At 54.4% G+C, this 20,413-nt stretch overlaps 1 protein-coding gene across 5 annotated transcripts in view; it reads left to right on the top strand.

Moving 5' to 3' along the window:
• FAM234A (family with sequence similarity 234 member A) overlaps window positions 1–18,848 on the top strand; it is a 29,782-nt gene extending 10,934 nt beyond the window's left edge. For 2 of the 5 annotated variants that reach the window (XM_029049260.2, XM_029049256.2), the window contains exons 2-13: window positions 1,141–1,231; window positions 6,832–7,129; window positions 10,580–10,699; window positions 11,262–11,450; window positions 12,934–13,064; window positions 14,487–14,619; window positions 15,479–15,608; window positions 16,466–16,606; window positions 17,072–17,147; window positions 17,492–17,647; window positions 17,936–18,035; window positions 18,550–18,848. In XM_029049260.2, the coding sequence (XP_028905093.1) occupies window positions 6,862–7,129; window positions 10,580–10,699; window positions 11,262–11,450; window positions 12,934–13,064; window positions 14,487–14,619; window positions 15,479–15,608; window positions 16,466–16,606; window positions 17,072–17,147; window positions 17,492–17,647; window positions 17,936–18,035; window positions 18,550–18,761 (1,656 nt within the window). In that variant the 5' untranslated portion in view covers window positions 1,141–1,231; window positions 6,832–6,861 and the 3' untranslated portion in view covers window positions 18,762–18,848. Of the gene's footprint in view, window positions 1–1,137; window positions 1,232–6,831; window positions 7,130–10,579; window positions 10,700–11,261; window positions 11,451–12,933; window positions 13,065–14,486; window positions 14,620–15,478; window positions 15,609–16,465; window positions 16,607–17,071; window positions 17,148–17,491; window positions 17,648–17,935; window positions 18,036–18,549 lie in introns of all 5 variants that reach the window. The other 3 variants (XM_029049259.2, XM_029049258.2, XM_029049261.2) reach the window with 2 other exon arrangements.
• Window positions 18,849–20,413: the final 1,565 nt, after the last annotated feature.

The following is a 20,413-nucleotide window of genomic DNA, read 5'->3' as shown; positions in this document are numbered from 1 at the left end:
TCCTCAGACTCCTCCGACTCCCAGGCCCGGGCTCTTTCCACTAGATCGTGTTGCTTCAAGCGCTTAGAACAGTGCTTTGCACATGGTAAGCGCTTAACAAATACCACCATTATTATTTCCAGCAGTGAGAGGTTTTGTGGCAGCAACAGAACCATCCTGTCAAAGGGAGAAACCTGGGTGTGCCCGGCAAATGGGCATCCACTCCACTCTGTCCCATCGAGGGCGGGAGCCCTCAGCTTCAGACCCGGCAGGTACCACGACAGCTGTTTTTGCTAGAATGCCACCCCCGCAACTTGGGGCAACTGGGTGTGTGTCTGCCATCTTGCCGGCCTGGTGGCCACCCAGGGTAGGGCCCAGTTTGCCAACACCGCCCCCGGGACCGGTTGGACCAGAGGACTCAGAGATCGGCGTGCCTCCGCGCGTGTGACACACACAACATGGTTGTTGTTTATGGTATTTTTAAAGCCCTTACTATGTGCCAGGCCTTGTACTAAACGCTGGAATAGATACAAGCTAATCGGGTTGGACACGGTCCCTATCCCACATAGGGCTCACAGTCCTAATCCCCATTTTACAGATGAGGTAACTGACGCACGAGAAGTGAAGTGACTTGCTTGAGGTCACACAGCAGACAAGTGGCGGATCCGGGATTAGAACCCAGGTCCTCTGATTCTCAGGCTCGGACTGTATCCTCTAGGCCATGTTGCTTCTCACTGTACTCTCCCAAGATCTTCACACAGTAAGCACTCAACAAATACCCCTGATTGATTTCATTCTTATGATTCTGGAGTCTGTTGAAAGTTTACTTTGGGCAAATCCCAGCACTCGGCACCCAGAACCCGGGCATTTCCGAAGCCCCAGGAATTGTTTTCCTGGGTTTCGTTTAGCTTCTGGCCCAGCCACCGCCCCCATCGAAACTCCTCCCTCCTCTCTGGGTTTTCTTCCAGGGTGAAATATTCCGTGGGTGCTCCGGCTTGGCCAGTTGGCGCCTCCAAAGTGCTGGTAGCCCTTCCCTTCTCCCTCCACTTCAGTCGCCGCCCTCTCAGGGCAGACCAGCTGACCGGGCCATCCCTTGCAGATATCCCCGACCATTTTGGCACCAGTAACTTATCCCCTTTTGTGTTTCTTGGTATCAAGCAGGGCCGAGGATCTCCACAGCGCAAGGGCCACCGCTCGATGGGATTGATGTAAGGAGACGTCCTGCGGTCAGTCTGGGCCTGGCTGGAAACACGTGAGTCAATTCCCGCCATCCCCTTTGAGACCAAGGACAGGAGACCCAAAGGGGTTCTCTCCGGGTGGGGAATTGGGTGGGACGGAGCCCCCCCCGGTCGAGAGCGCCAAGCAACACTCTCACAAGGAGGAAGTGACGGTAGCTTTGGCGGTTGATACAGTGTCCCTCGAGCCCTCGCTGCTTCCCATCAGTACATCCCCACTGGAGCCGACTGTATCCATAAACTCCTTGTGGGCGGGGAATGTGTCTGTTTATTGTTGTATTGTACTCTCCCAAGGGCATAGAACAGTGCTCCGCCCACAATAAGCACTCAATAAATATGATTGACTGGAAGCGAGTGGATGGGGGGCAACACCCAAGTGAAGTTTCTGTAAGGGTGGTTTTTTTAGAAGCGGGCAGAGCTTTGGAACCCAGCTCTCCCGATTCCTAGACCGGCCCCATCTCGGGGGCGAAAGAAGAGGATCCTGCTTGGAGGAGAACAAACTTTCTGATGTTTGTGTCTGAGGTCTGGATCTCAAGCTCTGGGCTAATAGACAGGACTTGCTTAAACAGCTCCGAGCCTTAGATATGGAGGAGGTAGAAAGTAAACTGTGGGATAAGGAAGGGCAGATACTTCTAAGCCCTGGGAGAGTTTGTTTATTTTTCCACCTAAATGGAGCCAGAATGCCTGTCAATTTTGAGGGGTGATGAAAATAGGCTCCCACCAGCTCAGAAGTGGGAAGGGGAACCTACGGAGCCCAGATTGGACGAGTTGGGTTTTTGGGGCCTTCCAGCTGGGCGACTGTATATCATTCTGGCCCCTGTGGCAGAGAAACAGCACGGTCTAGTAGATAGAGCCCAGACCTGGGCGTCAGAAGGACCCGGGTTCTAATCCCTCCTCTGCCACTTGTCTGCTGTGTGACTTGGGGCAAATCTCTGGGCCTCCCCTCTAAAATGGGAATTAAGACCGTGAGCCCCGTGTTAGGGACTGTGTCCAACTTGATGAACTTTCACGTACCCCAGCACTTAGTACAGTCCCTGGCGTGAAGTATGGGCTTAACAAATACCATTAAGAGTTAACAAATGTGCCTGGATGTGGGCACACCAGGAGTCCCAGCCCTTACCAGCAGCCACACCTTTGTCTGGAATAACTGCTGGGAGACGCCCCCCTCCCTCCCACCAGGAGGGAGATGGGGGTGCCCAGGACAGCGGGGCAGATTTGCAGTATGGAAGTGGGCCAGGGCTCTCCCCCAACACCCGGAGTGTGGCAGACACCCCTGCCCTCATTCTCCCCCGATTAGACTGTAAGCCCGTCAATCGGCAGGGACTGTCTCTATCTGTTGCCGACTTGTTCATCCCAAGCGCTTAGTACAGTGCTCTGCACATAGTAAGCGCTCAATAAATACTATTGAATGAATAAATACTATTGAATGAATTCTTCCGCTCAGGGGACCCCTGCAGCTCATCTTAACAAGGCCCACCCAATCCAAACTGGCTGTCTGGGAGCAAATACCAGTCAAGACATTTAGAAATGGAATCCTGAAGGTGGGAGTGGCTGCTTTTATCAGGATGTTTTAAAAAGCAGGAATTGTTTTGTCAGAGTGAGGACCACCTCTGGCTCCTGGCTATTGTTTTAGACTGTTTGCAAGTTACCTCAAGCTGGGTAACAAAGAGTCTTTAACCCTCTGCTTCAAAGAGCTGGTGCCTGAGAAGCCAGGCCAGGGCCTGGAAGTCAGAGGACCTGGGTTCTACTCCCAGCTCTGCCGATTGTGTGCTGTGGGTCGCTGGGCAAGTCACTTTATTTCTCGTTACCTCGGTTACTTCATCTTTAAAATGGGGTTTAAAACTGCAAGCCTCATGCGGAAGGCCCAAGTGCAATCTTATTAGTACAGTGCCTGGCACTTAATATTATCGTTATTATTGTATTTGTTAATCACTTACTATGTGCCAGGCACTGCACTAAGTGCCTGGGTGGATACAAGCAAATCGGGTTGGACACAGTCCCTGTCCCACATGGGGCTCTCAGTCTGAATCCCCATTTTACAGATGAGGTGACTGAGGCACAGAGTAGTGATATGTCTTGTCCAAGGTCATATAGCAGATGAGAGGTGGAGTCAGGATTAGAACCCCTGCTCTATCCACTATGCCATGCTGTTTGTCTAGCAGGTGCTTAACAGATACTTTAAAAAAAAATAGCTTTGAATTTTTAGGTGGCTTACCCAGTTCCCAATGTTCCTGGGCTAGCGCTGGGCTTCCCTGGCCTGAGTTTCCCGCAATTTCTTGAGCCCTAACACTTTCCCTTTTCAGGACAGCCTGGTCCTTGTTATTGTCCAGTTTACTCCTCCCCAGCCACCAACCTCACCTCCCACTCGCTTCCCAACCAATCCCCCAGGAGAAAAGAGCTCTGGAATGTGACTTCTGCCATTTTCCGTGACCGGCTCCACCGGCTCTCCCAGAGGCTGGCTTGGACAGAGACACCCAGCTCAGCCTCCAGTCCCTCCAACCCTGAGCAGTGCTGTTTTTGCCCAGCACTGTGTCTGGTGCCCGGCCTCAGAGGACAGAGAGCAAGGGGCATGGAGTCTTGGGTTCCCATCCCGGCTGTGTCACTTGGCTGCTGTGTGACCTTGGGCAAGTCACTTCACTTCTCTGTCTCTCACTTTCCTTATCGGTAAAATGGAGCTGCAATACCACTCTCCTGCCCCAATCAGATTGTGTTGTATCTACCACAGTGTTTGGCCCATAGTAAGTGCTTAATAAACACCAGAAATACCATTATTGTAATCATCCTTAATAAGAGTAAGTGCCTTCAACATGCAGATCACATCCCAATGGCTGCATGACTCATGGCGTTGGGGAAGGGGAAGCCAAGAGGGTCTTACCGTCTGCTCTTGATGCCAGGCAAGGTGCCCAAAGGCCAGCTTGAACCCTTATTTAGCTCGGTTGAGTTTGCTGAACCCAAGTGGCTGCCATCTTTGTGCCTCCCCCGGTGCTAATTGGCGCTATGCTGCAGTCACGTGGGTTTTGCCACGTGCTGCCCCCTCGCTCCTCACACCTATTGTCCCAGTGGGAACAGGATGGGCAGAGGCTAGAGAGCACACGTGCTGCTAGAGAGCTGCACCCAACCTCCAACACTGGCACCGATTCCTCCGAGTGGGACCTCGGTCCCGAGACCTCCGGTTCCCCCATCATCATCATCGTCATGGTCACCGTTGCTGTCCTGGGACATGCTGAATTGGGACAGATGGCACATCTTGACCGGACTTGGACGGCGCAGACTTAATACCATAAATTATGGTACCTGTTAAGCGCTTATTATGTGCCAAGCACTGTTCTAAGCGCTGGAGTAGATACTAGTTACTCAGGTTGGCCACATAGGGTTTACCATCTTAATCCCCATTTTACAGATGAGGTAACCTAGGCCCAGAGAAGTTGAAGTGACTTGTCCAAGGCCACACAGCAGACATAATAATAATAATTATGGTATTTGTTAAGCGCTTACTATGTGCCAGATACTGTTGTATACACTGGGGTGGATACAAGGTTATCAGGTTGTCCCACGTGGGGCTCATCAGTCTTAATCCCCATTTTACAGATGAGGTAACTGAGACACCGAAAAGTTAAGTGACTTGCCCAAAGCAACACAGCTGACAAGTGGCAGAGCCGGGATTAGAACCCATGACCTCTGACTCCCAAGCCCGGGCTCTTTCCACTAAGCCGTGCTGCTTCTCAGACTTCCAACTGGCACGGCACGGGCTTTCCCGGCAGGAAATCCAAGTTCAAGGGCAATGCAGAGGGAGTGGGAGAAGAGGAAATGAGGGCCTAGTCAGGGAAGGCCTCTTGGAGGAGATGGACCTTCAATAAAACTCTGAAGGTCAGGGGAGGGTGTTCCAGACCAGAGGCAGGGTGAAGGCAAGAGGTCGGTGGTGAGATAGACGAGATCGAGGTTGGCATTAGAGGAGGGAAGTGTGCGGGTTGGGTTGTAGAAGGAGAGCTGCAAAATGAGGTAGGAGGGAACAAGGTGATTGACTCCTTTAAAGCCAGTGGAGAGGCCCTTTGTTCCTCCTATCTTTTAACTATTTCAGGCCCTTCTCCCTCGCTAAACTGTACGCTCCTTGAAGGCAGGGATCATGTATTTGATGTCTTGGCAGTGGGGCCTAGTGGAAAGAGCACAGGACTGGAAATCAGGAGACCCAGGTTCTAGTCCCAGTTGCAGCACTGGCTTGCTGGGTTGGAGGAGGAGGAGGAAGGGAAATGGTATTCAGTGAGGGTCTCTGGCCCTCGAGAGGCTAACAATTTGAGAAAAAGAGGGGAGAGGGAGGTCACTTAACCTCTCCAGGCCTCTGTGTTCCTGAGCCCATAGGCCAAAAAGGACCAGAGGACCAACTTTGTTGTGCTGTACTCTCCCAAGCACGTAGTAGAGTGCTCTGCACACAGTAAACACTCAATAAATACCACTGATTCACTGGATCCAGGGTAGGCTCCAAAGATGGCTCCTTGGACTTCCACACAAGACAACTTACTAGGCTGGAAGCTCCGTGAGGGCAGAAATTGGGTCTTCTAAATCTGTTGTTCTCTTCCAAGCAGTTAGTTGGGTTTTTTTGTTTGTTTGTTTTTGTGGTATTTGTTAAGTGTTAACTATGTGCCAGTCTCTGTGGTAATAATAATAATTATGGTATCTGTTAAGCTCTTACTTTGTGCCAGGCACTGTACTAAGCCCTGGAATGAGTACAAGGATATTGGGTTGGACGCGGTCCCTGTCCAACATGGGGCTCCCAGTCTTAATCCCCATTCTACGGATGAGGAAACTGAGACACAGAAAAGCGAAGCGACTTGCCCAAGGTCACTTGCCAAGGGATTAGAACCTAGGTTCTTCTGACTCCCAGGCCCGGGCTCTATCTGCTAAGTTGAGCTGTAGTTCGGTGCTTTATCCCCCACTAGGCGCGCAGTACAAATCTTTATGGATTGGTTGGAGCCAAATGAGCGAGGTCTTCAAGCCCCTGTGTGAGGCTTTGACCCTGGCCAGCTGAGGGGTTGGGACTGACAGCCCAGGGGAGCAGCCCCTTCCTCGGGCTGGGAGAGCCGCCACTGGAGCTCAGCCATCAGGACGTTGGTGGGACAGGAAGGCCTCGCTGAAAGAGGAAGTGAGGGTCCCTACGATGGAGGGTGAGCCAGACCCACTGCCCTTCCCTGTCTGACAGACAATTGCTCTCCCTCCTCTCAAAGCCATACAGAAGGTCCATCTCCTCCAAGAGGCCTTCCCTGACTAAGCCCTCCTTCCCTCTTCTCCCACTTCCGCGTTGCTCTGACTTGCTCTCTTTAGAGAAGCAGCGTGATTTAGTGGGAAGAGAGGTCCAGAGGTCATGGGTTTGAATTCCGGCTCTGCCACTTGTCAGCTTTGTGACTTGGGGCAATTCACTTAACTTCTTTGTGCCTCAGTTACCTCATATGTACTCATTATTAGTACAGTCATTATTGTTATCGTTTATCTGCCTTCTGAAGGAGCAGACAGATGGGCCTCCCTCCCCAGCTGAGCGTCGCGTTGGTCGAGTCGGGCCAGGAGGAAATCCCGGCCCCATGCCCTCATCGTGGGGCTTCAGGGCCTCTCTTCATCCCACCCCCAGGCAGACCTCGGTGCGAGCGATGTGCAGAGGATGATGGAAAACAAGGACCTGGAGGCCGAGATCCACCCGCTGAAGAGCGAGGAGGGGAAAGCCCAGCCGAGCCAGGAGGCTGGCGTGGAGAAGAAACAGGCCTCCGGAAAGGTGGTCACCTACACCCGGGTCTCCCCGTGGCGCACCGCCGCCTTCTTCCTCTCGCTCTTCTCCTGCCTGTTCACCGTGCTGCTCCTCTCCTTCATCCTCCCCTGCCCGATACGGCAGCGCTCCGAGAAAACGTGGCGGCGAGACTACAATGTGGCCGGTAGGTGGGGTTGGGCCCAGGGGAGGACTCTCCGCCACCCGAAGGGACGTAGTTAATAATACTTGTTAAGCACTTACTATTTGCCAAGCACAGGAGTAGCTACAAGTTAATGAGGTTGGACACAGTCCCTGTCCCACCCGGGGCTCCCAGTCTTCATCCCCATTTCACAGGTGAGGGAACTCAGGCACTGAGAAGTGAAGGGCACACAGCAGACGTGGCAGAGCCGAGATTAGAACCCAGGTCCTTCTGACTCCCAGGCCCGGGCTCTATTCACCAAGCCACACCGGATCAAATGGCGTGTGGCTAGCCGCTGGAGCCCCAGTGGCGGGGACATTGACTGAGCCCCTGCTGGGAGCAGTGCAGTGTACTGAGCAATCGGGGAAGCAAAGTGGAAGCATGAGATACATTCCCTGGCTTCGTGCAACTTACACTCTCATGGGCTCTAGGCGCTGTACGGAGCCCTTGGGAAAGTTTAATAGTTGCACAAGACACATTCCTTGCCCACAAGCAGCTTACACGCTAGGTGCTGCACTAAGCACTTGGGAAGGTTTGGGGATTGTACAAAATACGTTCCCTGCCTACAGACAATTTACACTCTTAATGGGCTCTTGGCACTACCAAGCGCTTGAGAAAATTCACTAGTTGCATATAGTACGCTCCCTGTCCACAGGCAGCTTACACTCTTACTTGCTCGAGTCACTCTACTAAGTGCTTGGGAGAGTTTGGTAGTTGCATAGGACAAGTTCCTGCCCACAGGCAGATTATATTCTGACAGGCCCTGGGCAATATAGTAAGCACTTGTGAAGATTTACCAGATGGACAGCGTGTGTACCCTGTCCACAAAGAGCTTACACTGTAGTGGGGGTGATAGATATGAGAGACTGCATAGCTTAGTGGATAGAGCTTGGGTCTGGGAGTCAGAAGGTTGTGGGTACTAATCCCGGCTCCACAACATGTCTGCGGTGTGACCTCGGGCAAGTCACTTCACTTCTCTCGGCCTTAGTTACCTCACCTGTAAAATGGGGATTAAGAGTGAGAACCCTCTGTGGGACAGGGACTGTGCCCAACCTGATTACCTTGTATGTACCCCAGTGCTTAAAACAGTGCTTGGCACATAGGCAGTGCTTAACAAGTACCATAATTATAAATGATTAATATTAATAATTGTGGCATTTGTTAAGTGCTTACTATATGCCAAACACTGTACTAAGTGTTGAGGGTACATACAAGATAATCAGATCTCACAGGAGGCTTTAAGTAGGAGGGAGAAGAGGTATTGAGTTTTCATTTTGCTTATGAGGCAACTGTGGCACAGGGACTTGCCCAAGGCAGGTGGTGGAAGTGGGAATAGAACCCAGGTCCTCTGTCTCCCAGGCTCAGGCTCTTTCTACTAGGCTATGTTGCTTCTAATGGATTTGAACAGTGCTTGGCACATAGTAAGCACTTAACAAATACCATCATTATTATCATTATAATTATTATTATTAAAAAAACTCTTTATAAATAGAGTGGTCTGAATGAATAGCTGACTGTCCAGTGATTTATACATATTATATACAGCACAGCTGAGGATGAGAATAAATAAACGTGTTAGTGCTAGAGATAGCTGGTGGATTGATACAGTGCAGGTTGAAGCATGGCCTAGTGGAAAGAGCCCAGGCCTGCGTTTTAATCCCGGCTCTGCCATTTGTCTGCTCTGTGACCTTGGGCAAACCGCTTCATTTCTCTGTGCCTCAGTTCCCTCATATATAACATGGGGATTAAAACCGTGGGCCATTTGTGGGACAGGGACTGTGTCCAGCCCGATTATCTTTTCTCTACCCAGTGCTTAGTAAAGTATCTCGCACATAAGCACTTAACAAATACCATTGACAAAAAAATTGGGGGAGGCTTGTTGTGTTTTTATGAGGATTTTGGAAGTGGGATGAACTGTGGCTTGTCAGATTTAGGGGGAGGGAAAGGAAGATGGGCGTTTCAGGTCAGGAGAGTGAAGGGTGACTGACCCAAACCATAAGTATCCCAGGTGGGGGCTATTTGAGACTCGCCCCTTCCTTTTTCAGGATTTCCACTCCTGCTGCAAAGCAGAGAGGGCCCTCAGATAGCGTGTGACGTTGCTCCAGAAATGGAATCTGAAATCATCGGGTGAAAGGCTTTTTGGAAACATTGTGGCAGGGGCCCAGCAAAGTGGGATTGCTGTGGAGCAGAAATAACCAAGAGCTGTAAAACAGCCTTGCAGATGGAGAAAGCAGTGTGACCTAGTGGATGGAGCCCAGGCCTGGGAAACCAGAAGGACCTAGGTTCTAATCCTGGCTCCACCACTTGTCTGCTGTGACCCTGGGCAAGTCGCTTCACTTCTCTGGGCCTCAGTTCCCTCATCTATAAAATGGGGATTAAGACTGTGAGCTTCATATAGGAGAGGGATTATGTCCAACCTGATTAGTTTGTAATTACCCCAATGCTGAGAACGGTGTTTGACACATAGTAAATGCTTAACTATAATTAAAGGAAAAATAAAAGGTCAGTATAAGGAAGGGGTCGACGAGAGGGTGGCATCCATTCACACGCTTCTTTCAAACATCGTCCGCGCTGCCTTTGGAGAGAACCCTAGTCTGGTAGGACCGGCTGGGCCATCTCTCCTAGTTTGGGCGGTGATCCCATGGACACGTCTGAGGCTGCTACTGAGGAGAAGGTAGCTGCCATTCAGGGTTGCGACCTTCCGGTCGGCAGAGAAAATCTAGGCTAGTCTACCTGGTGCGTAGGAGCATGGTTGGATCCATAGCAGGATGGGGGGATTGTACAAAATACGTTCCCTGCCTACAGACAATTTACACTCTTAATGGGCTCTTGGCACTACCAAGCGCTTGAGAAAATTCACTAGTTGCATATAGTACGCTCCCTGTCCACAGGCAGCTTACACTCTTACTTGCTCGAGTCACTCTACTAAGTGCTTGGGAGAGTTTGGTAGTTGCATAGGACAAGTTCCTGCCCACAGGCAGATTATATTCTGACAGGCCCTGGGCAATATAGTAAGCACTTGTGAAGATTTACCAGATGGACAGCGTGTGTACCCTGTCCACAAAGAGCTTACACTGTAGTGGGGGGTGATAGATATGAGAGACTGCATAGCTTAGTGGATAGACCTGCTGTCCGGAGCTTTGAGTGACTATGACTGGATTTATTAAGCACCCAGGGCGAACAGCACACGGAGGGCTCGGTGCCGGGGGAGCCCGGGATAGTCCAGTTGGACCCGATCTGCCTCAGAAGGGAGAACAGCTGTGCAGGCTCTTCGTGGTCCCAGGTTGCTGCAGCTCTTCTCCCCCCCTCTCTTCTCCAAGAACCCTTAGCACTTCATCAGTGAGGGCTCCTCCAGACCACCTGCCTTGCCTGCCCTCGTCCCCACCCCGCCGGAGCTGTTAGCTCTTCCGTTCAACTTGTCGCTTCTTTTTCCAGTCACCTATGACTTCCTGGCGCTGGAGGATGTGAACATGGACAAGGTCCAAGACGTCCTGTTTCTTTACAAAGGCGCCCACAGCGACGGGGAAGCTTCCAACCATTCTTGTGGAGACGTCGGTAACTAGGGCCCTCAGCTTGCATAGTGGGGGTGGTGCCAGCTGTCACCAGTGGGGTTGGGGTCCCCTGGAGGAATGTCTGCCACTTCACTGTCTCATTCCAGCTAGAGCTGGCTGGACTCCTGATTGTTTCTGCGTGTGTGTAGTATGTGTGTGTACACACCTGCCCTAGGGGATGTGTGCAGGAGTTTTGTGAGAGGGCAAGAGAAACAGGCCAAACCCTCAGAAGTCTGGTACTTCCTGGGAGCTTCACCCCTCTTTGTGGGAGACTTGGCCGAAGGGTTGGAGAGGGGGAAGAGGAAGGCGAGGACACGGCAAACAGTTTAGGCTAGAGAGACGGGGAGCAGTGTCCCGGATGCCAAGATGCCATCAAGACACGGGGGGAGCCCAGGAGGAAAATGGGGGCCGGAACCCCTCCATGAATGGGGGTGGAGTCCACTGTGGGCCAAATGGGGGTGCATGGAGAGGTGCAGAGGCGGGGCGATCTCCCCATCCCTCCCAAGGGTGGGCCAAGCAGTGCAGGGGCGGGGGAGAGGGTGTGAGCCCTGTCTTCCCTCTCACAGGTCTGGACACCCCATGTGCCTTCGCCGTGGCAGCATCAGGGACCAACGGTGCCTTGCTCTGGCAGAGGCCCATTGCCCAGGATGTCACCCTCACCCAGTGTGCCATCCCCCAGCTGGGGGCCACGGCCTCGCCCGGCTGCCTCGTGGCGGGGGAACCCCGGACCCTCACCGCCTTTGACCCTCAGACAGGTAGGACAGGCAGACGGGCCAGGCTGGGAGAGGGAAGGGGGAGTCGCGTGGTCGAGCCGCAGGGGCAGAGAGAGGGTTGTCTGCGGAGAGGGCCTCGGGATCGGCCCCCGGGTTCCTGATGGGAAGTGAGGTCACCCGGTGAACACTTGTATCCTGAGCCTCCGGCCAGTGAAGAAGTTGGGGCCTGCTGGGAGACCAAAAGAGAAATCTCAGTTGAATTTGCCAGGGCCCACAGCCACCATAATCCCACTGCTTTGGAGGAAAATTTAGGCTCTGTAGGATGATCTTAAGTTGGTCTTCACGTGTTCAAATTGGCCTAGGTCATCCCCGGGTCTGGGTCTGCCCCATCCTGGGGCACCCCGGGAGAGAGGAATGAATCAGCCACTTGGAGGGGTCCAGGGAGGGCACAAGGGCAACAGGAAGGGTCCGATTGCCACTATGCCAGACAACCAATCAGTAATATTTATGGAGCTCTTAGCGTATGTGCAGAGCAGTGTATTAAGTGGACCAGATGCCTAGGAAACCCTTCCTCCTGTCCTTTCTCCACCACTGCCTCACCTGGCTCAGCTGCAAAAAGCCCCAGACAGTCCAACAGGCGTTAATATTGATTGAGCACCTATAATGTGTGCAAGCGCTTGGGAGGGTCTGTCAAAAGAAGACACAACCTCTGCCCTCAAGGAGCTTACAGTCTAGCAGACAGCAGCTCCGGCAAGGAAGGGCACCCTGGAAAGAAGGTGGGGCACAGGGAATGCTTCCGTCTCCAAGAGTTGTCAAACACTGGCTCATTCCTCCAGCCAGGGCTGGCTGAACACTTAGCCGGGGAAGCTTAAGTCTTTCCAGCTCTTGGCCGGCAAGCCCAAAGCCCGGCTATGAGACATGGGCTACTACCAGATCCTACGTCAGCTGTTCGCCACGCTCTAAGCGGCCGGGCCAGGCGACAGCTGGGCCCCATGGGAAGGGCTCGTCGTCGCGAGGACCTGGGTTCTAGCCCTCTCCTGGGTTGGCCTCTGGCCTGCTGTGTGGCCTGGGGCCAGCCACATGACTACTCTGGGCCTTGGCTTCCTCATCTATGAAACAGGGATCTAAATTCCCGCCTCTCTCTGCCTCGAAGGCATGTTGGGAGGATAGAATGAAATAAGGGATTTGGAACCGCTGGGAGAAAATACGAAGGGGTGGACACATTCTTTTTTTTTGAGAAGAAGGGGCCTAGGGAGTGAGGTGGAGACCCAGGAGTGATGGAGTCGTAACAGAGGTGTTGTGTGGCTGGAGTTTGGGAGGAAGGGCGGGGAAGGAAGAAATTTCCCAGAATGTGTTTGGAAACGGAACCGTCAGTGGCGGCCGCCTTCCCCCCCAACCAAGGGACTTAACCCACATGAGAGACTCGTGCCTACCACACAACAAGGCTCTGAACAGAGGCCCCGTCCCCCCCAAACCCTCAAACCCATCCCACCCTCCCAGCTCACAGAAGGGCCTTCATTGCCAGGGGAGACACGGTGGACGGGGCCCATAAGCTTCGGCGCTAACGCTTCCATGCTGCGCCCCTTCCTCGAGACGCCAGATGCCGACGGAGACGGGGCCCGGGACCTGCTGTTCTTCGCCAGGGAGGATGACGAGGTACAGCCAGAGGGAGTCGGACTCGGGCTGGAGGTTGGGAGATCCAGAGAGGGCGAGGAAGACGATCCTCTTTAGCGGTGGGTGGGTGGGGCAGTAACTCTAAAAGGGCAAAAGTTCTCCTGGTCTTCCCCGAGACTTGTCTCTCTCCCTCTGGAGAGCTCTCCATGCTTCCTTCATTTCCTGGCCAAGTCTCTCCTCACTATACCAGGAGACTCAGCCCAGACCCTTGTGGGTACCTGGGAGTCAGTCGATTGACTGCTCCAGTCAGTCAACCAAGCAAAGGTATTCATTGAGTGCTTGCTGTATGAGGAACACTGTACTAACAGCTCCTGGGGGAGTCCAGTACAATAGAATTGGTAGGCATGTTTCCTGCCCTCCTGGAGCCTACAGTGTAGTGAGAGACAACTGGCTATTCTCCCCACTGAAGCTGCAGCTCTCTTTCTCTACCCTCCACCGGGGTTGGGCTTCAACACAGCCCATGACCACTTGGGCCTGGGGACGGAGGGTGGAGGTGGTGGCCAGGGGTAATGAGGTTTCTGCCCCTCGAGGAGACCTTGTCAGAGTGGGCCTCTCCCCAGAGAGCAACATCGTGGCCTAGCGGAAAGAGCCCGAGCCTGGGAGTCAGAGGCTTTGGGTTCTAGACCTGGCTGCGCTGCTTGTCTGCTGCGTGACTTTGGGCAAGTCAGTTGACTTCTTTGTGCCTCAGTTACCTCATCAGTAAAGTGGGGATCAAAGCTATGAGCCCCATGTGAGACAGGGGCTGTGTCCACCCTAAATATCTTGTATCTGCCTCAGTGCTTAGAGCAGTGCCTTGCACCTAGTAACAGATACTTTAAAAAAAAAAAAAGTACCTCTTCTGTCCTGACCAGCCGGGGATTCAGTGACTCTTCCTGTCTGGGTAAAGTAGACCCCAGTGTTTTCTCCTGAGCCCCACCTGGGGTAGACATCTGGACAGAGAAGTGGTAGGAGAGAAATTGCGGTGACCTTGGATGCCTCTGGGAACCTGATACCTTTCGAGTGACATCAGAATTGCGCAGCCGGAAACCCGACCCCTGCTTCCCGTTTGCAGAGCAGGTTGTCCATCTGGGCATTAGCAGTCCCGAGGTCAGAGCCAGCGGGTCTGCTGCACTGCTCTGGCCAGGCAGAGCAGTCCAAGAGGGGGTCGTGGCTCTGATTAAGGAGGGAGAGAGAGAGACGCAGGCCCCCAGGAGAGTGTTCTTGCTCCCTCCGGACAGGGTCTGGCCCTGAGGGTTGAAGCCCAGGGTCACCTCCAGAGGAAAGCAAGGGAGGCAGTGACCTCGGGGCGCCCTGGCAGAGGGGCCGGCCAAGCCGTCTCACATCTATCCACCTACCCGTCTCTCCCTCGGGCGGTTGCAGCGCAGCCTGGCTCCCTCGGCAGTTTGTATCTCTCTCTCTCTCCAGATTAAAAGTTCCATCCACTCTGGCAAAACGGGGCAGCAGATTGGCTCCAAAGGCAGCCTCGGCCTCAGAGGAGACGTCGGTTACGTGCTGCACGTCACCAAGTCGGGCGCCTACTATGTTGTCTTTCACTCTGGTACGTCCTTGCTCCACCTCCTTCCGAGCCCTCCTGAAATTTCCTCTCCCCCCAGGAGGCCTTTTCCCATTTCATTTTCCTTTTCCTCATATCACATATGGAGTAGTGGATAGAGGACAGGCCTGAAAGGCAGAAGGTCGTGGGTTCTAATCCTGGCTCCATCGCTTGTCTGCTGGGTGATATCGGGCAAGGCACTTCACCCCTCCTGTGCCTCAGTTATCTTGTCTGTAAAATGGGGATTGAGATTGTGAGCTTCACACAGGACAGAGTACTCTGTCTAACTCAGTTTACTTGTATCTGCCCCAGAGCTTAATACAGTGCTTAACACATAGTAAGCGCTTAACAAATACCATTATTTTAATTATTATTATCTACTGTGTCACCATGCATGCTCACAGGCTCCCAGGGCATTTCATTTCCCCATCTAGACTGTAAACTTGTTGCGGGCAGGGAACGTGTACATTCATTGTTATACTGTCCCGAGCACTTAATAAAGTGCTCAGTAAATATGATTGAATTGCAGAAACGAAAGTACAGACCGACTTATACTTTCTACTGTTTAAGCCCTGACTCAGTCACATCTCCGACTTACCATTCCCTATTCCTCCACTCAGTAGGTTACTCCGTGCCTGTCTTCTCGGCTAGAATAAGCCCCTGGAGGGCAGGGATCGTACTTTTTGTCTCTTCTGGGCCTTCAAGTACTCAGTCCAGTGCTCTGGTTGAGCCATGTGGCCTTGTAGAAAGAGCGTGGGCCTGGGAGTTAGAGGATCCGGGGTCTGATCCCGGCTCCACCACTCATCTGCCACGTGACCTTGGACAAGTCCCGGTGACCGGAACTCTCTGGCATTTGTTTCCCCAGCGAGCTTCCTCTATGGCTACTCCCTGAAGGATCTCTATGACTCGATGACTGGGACCATTAGCGAACTGAAGAAAGATCCCAGCTGGGAGAAGATGATTCATAACGTCACCCACCGCCTGCCCGTGCTCAGGTGGGCCCCCGACTTGTGGTCCGCTGCCATTTCTGACTCTGCAGGGACGGTGACCCCACGGGACAAGATGGCGCACAGCCTGGGTCGGCGTCCCTGAGGCATAGAGCACCCCCAGTTGGCATGGGAAGGGAGCTAGCTAAGATGGAGGATACTGGGAGGCAGCAAGGCTGGAGAGGCAAGACAGGGTGGCCTAAACATAAGGGAAGAGGCAGTGGCCTGAGCAGAGTTGAGGAGGGCTAGGGAGGAACAGCATGGCTTAGTGGATAGCGCCCATGCCTGAGTTAGAAGGACCTGGGTTCTAATCCTGACTCCACCAGTCGTCTGCTGTGTGACCTTGGACAAGTCACTTCACTTCTCTGGGCCTCAAGTTACCTCAGCTGTAAAATGGGGGCTAAGTCTGTGAGCCCCAAATGGGACAATGGACTGTGTCCAACCTGATTAGCTTGCGTCTACCCCAGCGTCTAGTGCAGTGACGGACACATAGTAAGCTCTTAACACCATAAAAAAGAAAAAAGGCATGGTTCTGATTGGAGCCGGAAAAGATGGGGAGAAGAAGTCGAGGAAGGGCACCAGCCATGAAAGGAAGCGGGGGGCTGGGGGAAGGCATCCCAGGTGGCGAGGGGTACACAGAGGGTCTGGGAGAGGAGGGAGCAAGGTAGACCATTTTAGAGGGCAAAGAAGTTGACGGGGCGGGAACACTGGGACCCAGGGTTGGGGGTACAAGGTGGACCCGGTGTCGCCTGCCCTATCCCAGAGGGAGGAGGTGTCACCGCGCCTTTCAGGTGGTCTCACTGGGATATGTGTTGTGTGTGTGCACGTGTGTGTATGTGTATGTATTTGCATGGGCGGGTGTATAGCTCCAGAGTCATTCAGTTCCTGGTGAAGTTGCCTGTCGAGGGAGGCGAGAACCTGCTAGTGGTCAAGTCAGACGGCTGCGACCTGCTCGATGGAGAGAAGCTTGTGCCCCTGTGGACCCTGAACGCCACCGGAATCATGCGGTATCACTGGCCCATGCTGGGGGTGTTGGTGGGACGGGGCCTAGAGGGACTTTGTTGGCTCCATGTTCGGGAAGGCCTGGGGAACTAAAGGGGACTCTGTGCTGGAGGAGACTCTTCTCGTGAACGGGGCCGTCCCGTGGCCCAAGGATGGCTGACCCAGGAGTCGGGCCTTTCCGTGTGGGATTGTGGGAAGCTATGTAGATATGGGCTGGTCACTCAGTCAATCGATCGGTTGTCTGTCCCGAGGGCCCACCGTGTGCAGAGCCCTGAACTAAACCTTGGAAAGGGCAACAGGGTTAAAAGACAAAATTCCTGTCCACGAGGAGCTTGCGGTCTAGTGGGGTGATGAGTGTTAAATCGTTTACTGGTAGAAGAGCGAGGTCGTAAATGGAGGGTGGAAGGGCATGGGCCATTGGTGCTTGGTGCCAGAGAATGCGATTTCAACTTGCCCCCTTACCATTCCAGAGAGCCCATCCTCGGCTACTACAAACCAGACATGCCTGCAATCGCACTGGAAGACGGAGCCGGCAACCGCAGGAAGGTTTGTTTGCACGGGCATCCTCAGGGCCCTCTCTGCCTACTCCTCTTCCTCCTCCTCCAGCCTCCACGAGTTAGGGGTGGGTGTTTTGGGGTAGGAGCAAGGGGCAGGCTGATGGACGGATGGATGGATGGGTAGGTTTCCCAAGGGCAGGAGGAAGGGAAGAGTTTGGGGCCGGGGGATTGGGTCTGAGAGTCCCAGCGCCCTGACATTGCCACCTGTGGTTAGCCACTGGGGCATGAATGCCTCGACGCACTGCCAACCCTGGAGGTCAGCTCCGGGCTGGTCTCTCAGGATGGCTGCCCCTCCCCTCCCCTTTCCTCTCCTCTCCCCCCGACCATTTGCAGATCCTGATCGTGGACAGCAGCTCGGGCTCCCTGCTGTGGAGCTGCCCCCTGAAGTCAGATCCAAGGACTCCCAGGTCGGCCACCTTGCAGACCGCAGACCACCGTTCAGCCTTCTTCTTCTGGGGCAGCGAGCAGCTGGCCAGCGCCAATGGGACGGTAGGAGGCGGGCACAGTGAGACCGAGCATTCTCTGAACAAACATAGGAGCCAGGGACCCCGGCGGGGAGACGGGAGAGGGACAGAGGACCGGGGTAGGGAGAGCCAGGCCCCGTACCCTCACCCCCCATTCCGAGGCAGGCAGGGCCTCAGGCCAGGCTCATGCCCAGACCCTTAGTCAGGACAGCTCCCTCTCCCCAGGACTCTGGGGTACCCCGAACTACCCCCTCATCCTTAGAACCCCCGCCGAGCCCCCTAAATCACCTCCAGCTCATTTCCCTTTCTGCAGGAACCCAGTGACCTTCAGAGCCTTTATATGTTTCACCCAACCTTCCCCACCACACTTTTGGAGCTGGCTAATGTGACTGACAACATCGTGGCCTTTGAAGGTAAGTGGGCCTCCGCCTTTGGCCTGCGCCAGGGGCCAGCTGGGAGGTGCTCGGGCCGGCTTTCCTGAAGGCAGCTGTGACTAGGGCACTTAGGGCTGTGTGGGCAGCCTGGGACACGGAGGGCTGGGCCCCCCTGCGCCCTCCCCCCAGGGCCTCCTGTGGGTGGAAGCAGAAGGGAGCAGTTGGGTCTGGAGGTGGCCTGTCCCAACAGCCCTCTGGGCTGGTCATTTGGCTCTGGGCTCCTCCTGCCTGCGGGCCGAAAGTTGGCTTCGATCCCTGACACCCGGGGCCCGCTGGGGACAGAAGCTGCCCCGCTGGGCCCCGAGGAGCCCCAGGAGGAGAGACCAGGCCCAGGAGCCGTCTGGCCCTCACCTTGGCTGTGGCACGGACCTCGTTCCCTCACCACTCACCCGCCCCCATGCCCTTCAGCACCCTGGAGGGTGCCTTGGCAGGGCTGGGTAAGCGGGGTCCCTGGATGCTGACTCCTGTCCGCCCCGTCCCCTCACCCCCACAGCGGTGCTGTTCGAGCGGAGCCGCCACGCCTGTTACGTCCTGCTGACCGGACCCCCCGCCGGGGCGGGGCCGGGCCCGGTGACCCTCCTGAAGCGGAAGGTGAAGGAGGACATCCTGACTAGTAGAGTGGTGCAGCTGGGTCAAGAGGAGCCCGAAGGGGACAAGGCCATCAGAGACCGCTTTTACCGGATGCGCTACAGGAGCCCAGCCTGAGCCGGGCTTGGGGCGCGCTGGGGGTCCTGTCCGGGGCATGTCCCCCAAAGCCTCCGACGCTGAAATTAAAAGCCTCCAAGAGACCCACGTTCCCGTGTTCTCTGGGTTGCCTGGCTGAGGCCTGTGTGAAGTTCAGGCCAATGCGGAAGCGACGATCCCCATGGAGGATTCTGGGGTCCCACTCGCGGGCCTCGCAGACTCACGGTAAGCCACCCCTCCTTCCGGCGGGGCCTAGGCCGATAGCAGAGTCTGGGACGCCCGGCCTCACGCCCAGTGGTAGGCCACTGCGTCGTTCTCTGCCTTTGCCTGAGGGGCCTGCCCGCCCACTCGCTTCCGTCTGTCCTTCTGCTGTACACCTCTGCCCGTCTGCCTCTCACTGAAGCATTCCGATGGCAAAGCTGAGCCCTGGCTGAGGGAGGACAGGCTGGGGAAGGCCAACCTGGGGCAGAGGCATCTGAGCTATGCATCTGGGGCTGGGCCCGGGGAGGAGGTTGTAGGGCAACTGATCGAGTCAGGGGCAAGTCCCTCCTGAGAGAGGGAGGTGCTGGGCTGGGCCTCACTAATAATAATAAGGATAACATAATTTATTAAGGACCTGGGTTCTAATCCTGGCTCTGCTGCTTGTCTACTATGGGACCTTTGACAAGTCACTAAACTTACATGCGCTTCATTTACTTCATCTGTAAATTAGAGATTAAGTCTATGAGTCCCATGTGGGACATGGACTGTGTCCGTCCTAATTAGCTTGAATCTACCCCAGTGCTTAGTACAATGCCTAGCACATAATAAGAGCTTAAATACCATCTTTTTAACAAGTGCTTACTGTGGGTTAAGTGTTGGATAAAAACAAGATAATCGGGTCCGACAGTCTCCGTCCCTCACAGGGTTCAGGCTCACAGTGTTTGGGGGTGGGAGGACAGGTCTTGAGAGGAAACTGAGGCCCACAGCAGTGAAGTGAGTCACCCAATGTCTCACAGCAGGTGAGTGGCAGAGCCAGGATGAGAAGTGAAGTCCTCTGGCTCACAGGGCCGAGCCCTTTTCACGGGCCCCCACTTCTTTCCCTACGGTGGGGAGGGTCTGCCCGACCCCCTGTTTGCCTCGGCCTGGGCTCAGGATGACTTTTGCCACGCATCTCATCTGCGCGTCACTTGTGACTCCACCACGCCCCTGGGATGGCTCAGGGCCCCACCCCATGTGATCGCCAGCCGGAGAAGGGACCCTGCCGGAGCCCCTGACCCATTCCTGCCTGGCCAGAGCCTCAGGCACAATCTATACGCAGACCTGGACTCTGGCCCTGGCTCCACCCTTTAATTGCTGTGTGACCCGAGGAAAGGCACGTAACCGCTTTAGGCCTGTTTCTCTACCAGCGGCTGTCCGAATGAAAGCAGTCAGAGAAGCAGCATGGCTCAGTGGAAAGAGCACGGGCTTTGGAGTCAGGGCTCATGAGTTCGAATCCCAGCTCTGCCACTTGTCGGCTGTGTGACTGTGGGCAAGTCACTTAACTTCTCTGTGCCTCAGTTCCCTCATCTGTAAAATGGGGATTAAGACTGTGAGCCCCACGTGGGACAACCTGATTCCCCTATGTCTACCCCAGCGCTTAGAACAGTGCTCGGCACATAGTAAGCGCTTAACAAATACCAACATTATTATTA

Source organism: Ornithorhynchus anatinus, chromosome 21 (genome assembly GCF_004115215.2).
Source record: "Ornithorhynchus anatinus isolate Pmale09 chromosome 21, mOrnAna1.pri.v4, whole genome shotgun sequence".
In the NCBI taxonomy this organism is placed as follows: Eukaryota; Metazoa; Chordata; class Mammalia; order Monotremata; family Ornithorhynchidae; genus Ornithorhynchus; species Ornithorhynchus anatinus.
Note: the sequence above shows the minus strand (reverse complement) of the source record. Positions and strands in the feature narration are given on the sequence as shown.